The sequence below is a fragment of the Oncorhynchus kisutch genome, linkage group LG22 (assembly GCF_002021735.2).
Source record: "Oncorhynchus kisutch isolate 150728-3 linkage group LG22, Okis_V2, whole genome shotgun sequence".
Classification (NCBI taxonomy): domain Eukaryota; kingdom Metazoa; phylum Chordata; class Actinopteri; order Salmoniformes; family Salmonidae; genus Oncorhynchus; species Oncorhynchus kisutch.
The window spans coordinates 47,241,363-47,254,925 of NC_034195.2; the positions used below are offsets into that span (position 1 = coordinate 47,241,363).

The following is a 13,563-nucleotide window of genomic DNA, read 5'->3' on the forward strand; positions in this document are numbered from 1 at the left end:
TGTGGTGTGTGTGTGTGGTGTGTGTGTGTGTACTGTATACTTCTCCATGTGTATGTGTGTGTGTTTGTGCTTGCTCCTGGGGGCAACCTTCTGTTTAAAGTTATTTTGGTCCAAATAAATGCTTTCCACATCAGTACAGCCAGTGTTCAGTAGCTGTATTCAGTAGCAGTGTTCAGTAGCAGTGTTCAGTAGCAGTGTTCAGTAGCAGTGTTTAGTAGCTGTGTTCAGTAGCAGTGTTCAGTAGCAGTGTTCAGTAGCAGTGTTCAGTAGCTGTGTTCAGTAGCAGTGTTCAGTAGCAGTGGTCAGTAGCAGTGGTCAGTAGCAGTGTTCAGTAGCAGTGTTCAGTAGCAGTGTTCAGTAGCTGTGTTCAGTAGCTGAATTCAGTGGCTCTGCTCAGGCCAGAGGGGACGAGGGTATCTCTTGAGTTAAAAGCACACCGCTTTGCATGTTCTGGCTGCACAGATGTAATGATGTAATTATAATAACCCAGCAATTGAAACACTTAATAACAAGTGGCAGGTGTATTATTTTTAAAGATATACTCTATGGCGCACTTATAAGCCAAAATTGAAGCAATTGATGTGATTCATTAATTGTATATCAGCCTCATTATCTATCTGAAAGGTCACCTGCATTCCATTTATACTGTATGTAGCCAGCTTGTGTAATTCATAATGCTCCATGTAATCCTAACACACACTGGCATAGCACACACCCCCGCAGCCCCCGCAAAGGGGGTCCACGAGTTTTAAAATGTACATTTGGGGAATTATTTGTTTTGGGAATTTTCAAAATTCTTGAAATATTATTAATTTACATGTCGACTCTATGCCTGGAAATGCCCTTGTCCAGAGCAAAGGATCCCCATTTTAAATGAATATACTTTGTCACTGATTGAGTCAATATTTTTTTTGTCAAGATTCTGACAAAATATTTGAATCACTGTTCTGCATGGATACTTAAACAATTGAAGTATTTGCTGTGCTAGACCTAAGGGGGAATACTTGCTTTATAAATCTTGTTTTATGATCTAAATCTAGAAAAACATGCCAAAATGCTAACACAATTAGCCTTGGAGCATTTAACAGTGCTTTAAAACAAAAACAAGTTGGAGATTTGTTTTACATATTTGAATAATCTAATGTTAGAATTAAATAATCCAAACTTGTTGGACAATAATTTTAAAAAATGAAGTGTCTTTTATTGTGTCTGACGGAGTTGACATAAATCCAATAGGTTGCATTTTATGAAGAAATATATATATATTTTTTTTACATGGTGTGATAGCTGATACTTTGGTCTATCAAAATATATATTACACATTTGATCAGTAATTAAGACAAATATTTGCAGAAAAAAAGCTGAGATTGTCCTGTCTTTCAAGAATCTCTGAGCTCTAAAACAGAAACATTTTCTCTCATACTCGTTGTAAAAACAATATATACACTACCGTTCTAAAGTTTGGGGTCACTTAGAAATTTCCCTGTTTTTGAAAGAAAAGCTCATTTCTGTCCATTAAAATAACTTCAAATTGAGCAGAAATACAGTGTAGACATTGTTAATGTTGTAAATGACTATTGTAGCTGGAAACGGCTGATTTTTAATGGAATATCTACATAGGCTTACAGAGGCCCATTATCAGCAACCACCACGCCTGTGTTCCAATGGCACGTTGTGTTAGCTAATCCAAGTTTATAATTTTAAAAGATTAATTGATCATTAGAAAACCCTTTTGCAATTACTGTATGTTAGCACAGCTGAAAACGGTTGTCCTGATTAAAGATGCATTAATACTGTTCTTCTTTAGACTAGTTGAGTATCTGGAGCATCAGCATTTGTGGGTTCGATTACAGGCTCAAAATGGCCAGAAACAAAGCACATTCTTCTGAAACTCGTCAGTCTATTCTTGTTCTGAGAAATGAAGGCTATATTCCATGCGAGAAATTGCCAAGAAACTGAAGATCTCGTACAATGCCTTCAGAAAGTAAACACACCCCTTTTTCCACATTTTGTTGTGTTACAGCCTGAATTGCAATAGATTTAATTGAGATGTTGTGTCACCCGCCTACACACTATACTGCATAATGTTAAAGTAGAATTGTGTTTTTATACGTTTTTACAAATTAATTAAAAATTAGAAGCTGAAATGTTGAGTCAATAAGTAATCAACCCCTTTGTTATGGCAAGCTTAAATAAATTCAGGAGTAAATATTTGCTAAACAACTCACATAATAAGTTGCATCGACTCACTCTGTGCACAATAATAGTGTTAAACATGATTTATGAACAACTCCCTCATCTCTGTACCACACACATACAACTATCTATACAATAAGGTCCCTCAGTCGAGCAGTGAATTTCAAACACAGATTCAACCACAAAGACCAGGGAGGTTTTCCAATGCCTCGCAAAGAAGGGCACCTATTGGTAGATGGGTAAAATATTAAAAAGCAGACATTGAATATTCCTTTGAGCATGGTGAAGTTATTAATTACACTTTGGATGGTGTATCAATACACCCAGTCATGACAAAGATACAGGCGTCCTGCCTAATTTGGTTCCCGGAGAGTAAGGAAACTGCTCAGTGATTTCATCACGAGGCCAATGGTGAATTTAAAACAGTTACAGAGTTTAATGGCTGTGATAGGAGAAAACTGAGGATCAACAACATTGTAGTTACTCCACAATACAAACCTAAATGACAGAGTGAAAAGAAGGAAGCCTGTACAGAAGAAAAATATTGCAAAACATGCATCCTGTTTGCAACAAGGCACTAAAGTAAAACTGCAAATAATGTGGCAAAGAAATTACATTTATGACCTGAATAGAAAGTGTTATATTTCGGGTAAATCCCACATAATCCACTGTATACCAGTCTTCATATTTTCAAGCATGGTGGTAGCTGCATCATGTTATGGGTATGCTTGTCATCTGCAAGGAGTAGGGGGGGGGTTAGGATTAAAATAAACAGAACGGAGCTCAGAATAGGTAAAATCTTACAGGACACCCGGTTCCAACAGACAATGTGAGACTAATTCACCTTTCAGCAGGACATTAACCTAAAACACAAGGCCAAATATACACCAGAGTTGCTTACCAAGATGACATTGAATGTTCCTTAGTGGCCTAATTACTGTTTTCACTTAAATTAGCTTGAAGATCTATGGCAACACTTGAAAATGGCTGTGTAGCAACAATCAACAACAACTTGACAGACCATGAAGAATAGTTTTAATTATAAAGTGCAAATATTGTACTATCCAGGTGTGCAAAGCTCTTAGAGACGTATCTGTAATGACTCACAATTGGCATCACTGCCAAAGGTGATTCTAACATGTATTGACTGATATTTCCATTTCATTTTCAACAAATGTCCCCAAAAATATTAAAACATGTTTTCACTTTATCATTATGGGTTATTGGTGTGTAGATGGGTGAGAAAAATATCTATTTAATCCATTTTGAATTCAGGCTGTAACACAATAAAATGTGGAATAAGTCAACAGGTAGAGTATGAATACATTCTGAATGCACTGTTTATAATTTTGAGGGGAGGTTGCTCAGACCTTGCATTCAAGTACACCAGAGAGTGCTTTTATGGAAAATAAAAAGTAACAATTAAAAAAATAAATCAACGTTATCGCTGTCACCATCACAATGTTATTAGCCACCTTCTGACAAATAATAGCACAACACATGAGATTTGATTCTGGGTGCCAAGATTACAATGTTATTGGTCGTCTTTGAACTGTATCATATGCAGGATGGTGGTAGATAGAAATGAATGCAGGATGTTTTAAACAAGCAGGCAGTCTCGAGAAGTGATGGCAAGCCATCTGTGATTGGCCGGGAGGGTTGTGTGTGTGTGACAGTACACTATGAGTCATGATGACGACAGTATAATGTCAGTCCGCCTGTTACTCCTCTCTGATAGAACACAAATATGCCATTGGATGTTCCAGACACTTGTATGTGTGTGTTCCAATGTGTGTGTTTCAACGTGTGTGTTCCAACGTGTGTTTCAATGTGTGTGTTCCAACGTGTGTTCCAACGTGTGTGTTCCAACATGTGTGTTCCAATGTGTGTGTTCCAATGTGTTTGTGTGTTGCTTCCAGACACTCGTCTGTGGCTTGGCTAGTGTTAGAACAATGTGCAGTGACAGGAGAGGTCTCTTGATATAGGTGAATGTTAGCTTTGGTGTTTACCCCTCCCTCAAAATGTGTTGGCAAAGATGTTTTTAATGTCTGATTCAGGATATTTGTAATACTCATATCTATTTGTGAATCCTGAAAGACCTACTTGTTGTACTGAGTGACTGGACAGTGCCACAATGGCCTGATCAGTACATTTTGACCGGATTTGTCAATTATAGGAAGCAGTGTTGCTATACAAATTCAGTTTATGAAGGATATGATAATTCACTCTGTTTGGGGAAGGGGTTATGATTGATGGATTAAGAACGATTTGACAATGCAACGTCGATGTGGGCTACAATTGGCTGTCGACTTTTTCACCAATACATCTGTTTCCCTTTGCCTGAAGGGACAGCTAATGCACACACAATATTTCAGATGTTGTTATAACTGCTGAAATACCATCTGAATATATGCTGTAGTCTGGTAGTAGCTATCTATCTGTGCAGCTGCTTGGTTACTAATCTCCCATAGACCGACTACGTAAACGCAACTAGTACCAAATTATGCGAGATTTTAGTTATTGGTTAAGCGAGATTACTTGGTTACTAACATCATGCAGTTGTGCCAGAATCGTAAACCCTTCACTGCAACACTCATGTACATTCCTGATTGATATATTTCCATGGAAACGTTCTCTGTACACTGTACAAGCCCGGTTGCTAAGGAGTGGGCCTTGGCAAGATTTTTTTCTCTTTTTGTACGATTTTTTCTCTCTCTCACTCTCTCTGTGCACTAAGAACAGAGCTTACGTGGGACTTGTTCATTACCAGATAGAGTTGCTCTCTTTATCTCAACGGGGATGGTTATGGCCTATGTATCTTCACATACTGGGATTGGTCAAACTTTCTTGGGATGTTTCTTAAAGGCTTTGTAGCCTGAGGACTAGAGGTGGAGAGGTGAGGTTATTCTGACTGTGAAGGGAACTTGGAGGTGAAGGTGTGAGCGTTTCCGGGAAGCACTCCATTAGAGGGGAGGAAGAGGGCGCAAATGGAAGAGACGGCCAAATCCAGGAAGAAGGTTCATTTTGGAGGTACAGCACTGTGTGAGTGTTGGGGAGGGAAAGGGGTGAGAGCGAGTGAGCGAGGACCATATTTAGCTGGTAGTCTGGTTGTAAACAGGGTTGTATTGTGTTTTTAACAGAACGTGTTTCACCTGGAAAACAGAGGAACATATGGATTTCTGTTTGTTATTATCAGTGTTTTAGTTGGACGTGTGTGTGGGTTTATTTAAGCGGACAGTGGATTGTGTACATTTTATTTTCAGGTTGAGTGTAGTGTTACTTATATAAAGGGGGTGGAAGAATCCATAACTGTAAATTATAATGTTGTGTTTTTCATAACCTGTACTGTATAGCCTGTTGTCTGTTTATGTATTCATGTACCTCACTATGTATGTATACACCTTCCTCACTATGTATGTATACACCTTCCTCACTATGTATGTATACACCTTCCTCACTATGTATGTATACACCTTCCTCACTATGTATGTATACACCTTCCTCACTATGTATGTATACATCTTCCTCATGGAAAGTATTTCAAGGGTTGCAGACATCTGATCAGACATAACACATGCAGTACAGTTCAGTACAGTGGTTGAATTTATTAATGGTTGAATCTATCCTATTGTGCTAGTTTTGCATTCGATACACATAGTAGTATTAGCCTAGCTGTGTCACTATCCATTTCAAATGTAGGAGTCAGGTTGAAGCTTGGATTTACCAAGCTAGCCACTGATTGTGCTAGGCTACGATAGGCTAGCCACTGTCTGTGCTTGGCTAGGATAGGCTAGCCACTGACTGAGCAAGGCTATGCTAGGCTAGCTACAGTACTCCCATGGTATTGTGATTTAGTATTCACCAGCAGCAACTGTCAGCACAGTGCACACTGGTCAAGTAGTCTTTTTTTATTCTGCTGTCTGTGCGTTGAGGAGGGGAGGGGAGGGAGGTGTGTTTGCACTCTACTTTTACTGGAGACAAGCAGAGAGAGAGAGAGAGAGAGAGAGAGAGAGAGAGAGAGATATGCTGGGGGTTTGGCCAGGGCCTGACCAGAGCCCTACACTGCTATAAACTTAAACGAGTGCCTCCACCTTAAAGGCGATTAAACCTTAACTTTGCTATAGTATCAAAACACATGGTTGGCAGGGTATTGGGATAGGTTAATACCACCTTTGACCAGATTGAGATGGTATTGGGACAGATTGATACTACTTTTGACCAGGTTGTGAGGGTATTGGAGATTGGTACAACTTTTGACCAGGTTGTGAGGGTATTGGGACAGATTGGTACTACTTTTGACCAGATGGAGAGGGTATTGGGACAGATTGGTACTACTTTTGACCAGATTGAGAGGGTATTGGGACAGATTGGTACTACTTTTGACCAGATTGAGAGGGTATTGGGACAGATTGGTATTACTTTTGACCAGGGCCAATACACTGTTAAAATAGAAGTACTCAAAACACAATCATTGTGTTGTAAAACCATAAAAAGTAGTACACCTAATCTGAGATCTGGTGTCTGGAGGGTGTTTGAATGTAAATCCAATATAACTGAATGTATTTCTAAACAGAATGGAAAAAAGTGGTTCCTTGATCTGAATAATTGTGTTTTCAAGAGAGTGTTCCAGCATCAAAACCCATAAATAATGTTTTGGCAGACTGTGTTGTGTCTCTCAGTCAATGAAATTGTTTTACATTTCAAATTTGTTTATAGCATAAATATTGACTAATGATTTTCAGTCAATATTTTGATTCACATTTTAGAGAAGACACTGGGAAATGAATATGTTTCCTAGGGTAAACTTTGGCACTTATTATAAGCTACAGTTGCCAGGTCCATTGTGAGATTATAAATTGTGTTACAATCAAGATTTTTAGGGCTATTCGGCTTAGTGCATTCAGACATTCTTCAGACCCCTTGACCATTTCCACATTTTGTTACAATACAGCCTTACTCTAAAATTGATAAAAATATTTTTTTCCTCGTCAATCTACTCAATGCCCCATAATGATACATTTTGCAAATGTAAAAAAAAAAACTGAAATATCACATTTACATACAGTTGAAGGCGGAAGTTTACATACACCTTAGCCAAATACATTTAAACAAAATTCCTGACATTTAATCTTAGTAATAATTCCCTGTCTTAGGTCAGTTAGGATCACCACTTTATTTTAAGAATGTGAAATGTCAGAATAATAGTTGGGCAAATTATTTATTTCAGCTTTTATTTCTTTCATCACATTCCCAGGGGGTCAGAAGTTTACATAAACTCAATTAGTATTTGCTAGCATTGCCTTTCAATTGTTTAACTTGGGTCAAACATTTCGGGTAGCCTTCCACAAGCTTCCCACAATAAGTTGGGTGAATTTTGGCCCATTCCTCCTGACAGAGCTGGTGTAACGGAGTCAGGTTTGTAGGCCTCCTTGCTCAAACACGCTTTTTCCATTCTGCCCACACATTTTCTATAGGATTGAGGTCAGGGCTTTGTGATGGCCACTCCAATACCTTTACTTTTTTGTCCTTAAGCCATTTTGCCACAACTTTGGAAGTATGCTTAGGGTCATTGTCCATTTGGAGACCCATTAGCAACCAGCATTTAACTTCCTGACTGATGTCTTGAGATGTTGCTTCAATATATCTAGATAATTGTCCCACCTCATGATGCCATCTATTTTGTGAAGTGCACCAGTCCCTAATGCAACACAGCACCCCCACAACATGATTCTGCATCCCCATGCTTCATGGTTGGGATGGTGTTCTTCGCTTACAAGCCTCCCCCTTTTTCCTCCAAACATAACGATGGTCATTATGGCCAAACAGTTCTATTTTTGTTTCATCAGACAAGAGGACATTTCTCCAAAAAGTATGATCTTTGTCCCCAATGTGCAGTTGCAAACCGTAGTCTGGCTTTTTTATGGTGGCTTTGGAGCACTGGCTTCTTCCTTGCTGAGCAGCCTTTCAGGTTATGTCGATATAGGACTCGTTTTACTGTGGATATAGATACTTTTGTACCTGTTTCCTCCAGCATCTTCACAAGGTCCTTTGTTGTTGTTTTGGGATTGATTTGCACTTTTCGCACTAAAGTACATTCATCTCTAGGAGACAGAACGCATCTCCTTCCTGAGCGGTATGACGGCTGCGTGGTCCCATGGTGTTTATACTTGCGTACTATTGTTTGTACAGAGGAACGTGGTACCTTCAGGCATTTGGAAATTGCTCCCAAGGATGAACCAGACTTGTGGAGGTCTACAATTTTTTTTTCTGAGGTCTTGTCTGATTTATTTTTGGATTCCCCATGATGTCAAGTAAAGAGACACTGAGTTTGAAGGTAGGCCTTGAAATACATCCACAGGTACACCTCCAATTGACTCAAATGATGTCAATTAGTCTATCAGAAGCTTCTAAAGCCATGACATAATTTTCTGGAATTTTCCAAGCTGTTTAAAGGCACAGCCAACTTAGTGTATGTGAAATTCTGACCCACTGGAATTATGATACAGTGAATTATAAGTGAAATAATCTGTCTGTAAACAATTGTTGGAAAAATGACTTGTGTCATGCACAAAGTAGGTGTCCTAACCGACTTGCCAAAACTATAGTTTGTTAACAAGAAATTTGTGGAGTGGTTGAAAAACAAGTTTGAATGACTGCAACCTAAGTGCATTTAAACTTCCGACTTCAACTGTAAGTATTCAGATGCTTTACTCAGTACTTTGTTGAAGTACCTTTGGCAGCGATTACAGCCTTGGGTCTTATTGGGTATGATGCTACAAGATTGGCTCACCTGTATTTAGGGAGTTTCTCCCATTCTTCTCTGCAGATGCTCTCAAGCTCTGTCAGGTTGGATGGGGAGCGTCGCTGCACAGATATTTTCAGGTCTCTCCAGAAATGTTTGATCCGTTTCAAGTCTGGGCTCTTGCTGGGCCACTAAAGGACATTCAGAGACTTGTCCCGAAGCCACTACTGCATTGTCTTGGCTGTTTGCTTAGGGTAGTTGTTTTGTTGGAAGGTGAACCTTCGCCCCAGTCTGAGGTCCTGAGCGCTCTGGAGAAGATCTCACTGTACTTTGCTCCGTTCATCTTTCCTTCGATCCTTACTAGTTACCCAGTCCCTACCGCTGAAAAGCATCCCCACATCATGATGCTGCCACCACCATACTTCACCGTAGGGATGGTGCCAGATTTCCTCCAGACGTTGGCATTCAGGCTAAAGAGTTCAATCTTGGTTTCAGACCAGAAAAGATTGTTTCTCAGGGTTTGAGAGTATTTAGGTGCCTTTTGGCAAACTCCAAGTGGACTGTCATGTGCCTTCTACTGAGGAGTGGCTTCCGTCTGGCCGCTCTACTATAACGGCCTGATTGGTGGAGTTCTGCAGAGATGGTTGTCTTTCTGTAAGGTTCTCCCATCTCCACAGAGGAACTCTGAAGCTCTGTTAGAGTGACCATCAGGTTATTGGTCACCTCCCTGACCAAGGCCCATCTCTCTGATTGCTCAGTTTGCCAGGCGGCCAGCTCTAGGAACAGTCTTGGTGGTTCCAACCTTCTTCCATTTAAGAATGATGGAGGCCACTGTTTTCTTGGGGACCTTCAATGGTGTAGACATTTTTTGATACCCTTCCCCAGATCTGTTCCTCGACACAATTCTGTCTCGGAGCTCTACGGATAATTCCTTCAACCTCATGCCTTGGTTTTTGCTCTGACATGCACTGTCAACTGTGGGTCGTTATATAGACAGGTGTGTCCCTTTACAAATCATGTCCAATCAATTGAATTTACCACAGATGGACTCCAATCAAGTTGTAGAAACATCTCAAGGATGATAAATGGAAACAGGATGCACCTGAGCTCAATTTCGAATCTCAAAGCAAAAGGTCTGAATACTTATCTAAATAAGGTATAAATAAGGTATTTGTGTTTTTTATTTAATCAAACTCATCAGTCAATATTTATGCTATAAATTAATTTGAAATGTAAAACCATTTGATTGAATGAGAGACACAGCCAAAACATTATGTATGTGTTTTGATGCTGTAACACTCTCTTAAATTATCTCTCTCAATTATTCAGATCATAGAACCACTTTGGGTGTTTTAAAGTTTTTCCATCCTGTTTAGAAATACCTTGAGTTACATTGGGTTTACATTCACCCTTCAAACACCAGATCTCAGATTAGGTGTACTACTTTTCAATGGTTTTACTACACAATGATTGTGTTTTGAGTTTTCCTATTTTAATAGTGTATGGGCCCTGGTCAAAAGTTGTACACCATAAACTACAAAGGGTGCAATTTGGGACATAGCCAGAGAGACACCACCGACAGGGAGTTTCATTAGTACTGTGTCTGGCTGGGTGCTTTCACCCATGCTGAAAAGGTGCGTAACACCTTTGTCACTCCACAGCTTCTCAGAACATAATAGCTTAGCAGTTTCCTACAAGTCTTCAAATTTGAACTTAAAATTCGAAACCAAACATGGTGATTAATAAGAAATAATGTACATCTCATAAGTCAATGAAATGTAATTGTGGACTTTGATGGAAAAAGCAGAAGGAATTGAGGTGTTTGATGTATGTTTACCGAGAAATAGAAGGGCCCTTGACTAGAGTAGACCTACCCTGTATGAGTACACATCTACCTACTACATAGATTATATGGCTATGTAATATAAGCCATATAACTCACCCTGCTATCAAAGAGGCTGTGCTTAGAAAAGAAATCAGTGACTATGACAACCAGTGAGTAGGCTGGAGGGGAAAGTGAAAGTGTTGAGTCCCACGCAGTCAAGATATCAGCACATATCATCAACATGGAGAACAGAACAATACTAGAATAACGCTCACTGTGGTCTTCAACAACATCTTCAACATCTCCACATCATATGAATGCATTTAATATGCCATTGTCTAAAGGTTAATGGATGGCTATTTAACAGACAAAATGTTTGCTGTTTTTAAAGGGACTTTGGTTATTTTTTATTGGTTTATTGATATCATGCATCCCAAAATGCACCCTAAGGACCGAGGTCAAAAGCAGTGCACTATATGGGGAATAGGGTGCCATTTAGGGTACAGTCGTGGTCACCCCTTTAATGAATTGGTCACCCCTTTAATGAATTGGTCACCCCTTTAATGAATTGGTCACCCCTTTAATGAATTGGTCACCCCTTTAATGAATTGGTCACCCCTTTAATGTATTGGTCACCCCTTTAATGAATTGGTCACCCCCTTTAATGTATTGGTCACCCCTTTAATGAATTGGTCACCCCTTTAATGTATTGGTCACCCCTTTAATGAGTTGGTCACACCCCTTTAATGTATTGGTCACCCCTTTAATGAATTGGTCACCCCCTTTTTTACTGATTGTTCTGTCTTTAGATGCCCGAGCAGACAGGGCTGAGAGAAGGAAGCTTTTCAGGCACTACACCGTGGGGTCCTACGACAGCTTTGATGCATCAAGGTAAGGATTGGTTTCTTTCATTCCTCCGTAGAAAAAAAAGCCTATTCAAGGGGATGTTCAAAAGAATTATGGTGAAATCATAGTATTATACAGTGTGTTAAATGACCTGATCTGCTATGATATATGACACGTTTTAGATACAGTTTGTACATATACTACCGTTCAAAAGTTTGGGGTCACTTACAAATGTCCTTGTTTTCCATGAAAACATACTTGAAATGAGTTGCAAAATGAAACGGAAATGTAGTCAAGACGTTGACAAGGTTATAAATAATGATTGAAAAATAATTGCATTCTTCAAACTTTGCCTTCGTCAAAGAATCCTCCATTTGCAGCAATTACAGCCTTGCAGACCTTTGGCATTCTACTTGTTCATTTCATTTGTTGAGGTAATCTGAAGAGATTTCACCCCATGCTTCCTGAAGCACCTCCCACAAGTTGGATTGGCTTGATGGGCACTTTACGTACCATACGGTCAATCTTAATATCTTAATATTTAATTTTTATTAGCCAGTCTGAGATATGACTTTTTCTTTGCAACTCTGCCTAGATGGTCAGCATCTCGGAGTCGCCTCTTCACTGTTGACGTTGAGACTGGTGTTTTGCGGGTACTATTTAACGAGCTGCCAGTTGAGGACTTGTGAGGCGTCTGTTTTTCAAATCAGCTAATGTACTTGTTCAGTTGTGCACCGGGGCCTACCACTCCTCTTTCTATTCTGGTTATAGCCAGTTTGCGCTGTTCTGTGAAGGGAGTAGTACACAGTGTTGTATGAGATCTTCAGTTTCTTGGCATGGCATTTCTCACATGGAATAGCCTTCATTTCTCAGAACAAGAATAGACTGACAAGTTTCAGAAGAAAGTGCTTTGTTTCTAGCCATTAATCGAACCCACAAATGCTGATTCTCCAGATACTCAACTAGTCTAAAGAAGGCCAGTGTTATTGCTTCTTTAATCAGGACAATGGTTTCCAGCTGTGCTAACATAATTGCAAAAGGGTTTTCTAATGATCAATTAGCCTTTTTAAAATGATAAACTTGGATTAGCTAACACAACGTGCCATTCCTTTAAAAATCTGCCGTTTCCAGCTGCAATAGTCATTTACAACATTAACAACGTCTACACTGTATTTCTGATCAATTTGATGTTATTTTAATGGACAGAAATGTGCTTTTCTTTCAAAAACAAGGACATTTCTAAGTGACCCCAAACTTTAGAACGGTAGTGAAGAAGATACAGCTTACATATGCCTCACGTTTGGTGTCAGACTATAGATCTTTATGAATGGTGTCGAGACTGATAAAATTGCATCACTAGCCTAATTCAATCGAAAAGAATGGACCAAACAACTATGCACAGTAAGCTATTCATCAGAGAATGCTGCCAGGTGACGAAGAGAGGAGTTCATGTGACTTGTGAACTCAACCTTACACAGCTAGCACATGGTTTATGTAATGCATTGTCTTTCATTTGGGAATAGCATGTATGGAACATTGCATGAGAACCTTTTACCTGATGTTCATGTGCATATTTCAGTTTATTCATACATTTCAACTCATTCATTAGTAGTACTGTACTCTAATCTGTGACACCACTGATTACAGCACTAAAAGTAGTACTGAGAGGGTGAGGTTCTACCTAGCAAGGGTATTTGTGTGTGTGTGTGTGTGTGTGTGTGTGTGTGCGCGCGTGTGAGTGAGAAGGGCTGAGCAAGAGTGTGTGTGAAAACTCTCGCTGTCAGATGGATGGTGATGAAAGAAATGCTTAAGCAGGGCCTTGCTTGTTCATTCCTGGGCAGTCGTTGCTGGAAATGTTACGCAAACAGCACTGAACTCAAAAACTCTACCGAGGAATGTCCTCGGCTTCTTCTCAAGGATCTGTCCACATGAGAAAGCATGCGTTCACTGCACG

The 13,563-nt window shown here is 39.6% G+C and overlaps 1 protein-coding gene across 1 annotated transcript in view; it reads left to right on the forward strand.

Annotated features, from left to right (window-relative positions):
• Window positions 1-13,563, forward strand: part of LOC109867035 (SH3 and multiple ankyrin repeat domains protein 2) — a 171,542-nt gene that overhangs the window by 90,629 nt on the left and 67,350 nt on the right. The window contains exon 14 of the mRNA XM_031801926.1: window positions 11,573-11,654. Coding sequence (XP_031657786.1) covers window positions 11,573-11,654 — 82 coding nt within the window. The remainder of the gene's footprint in view (window positions 1-11,572; window positions 11,655-13,563) is intronic.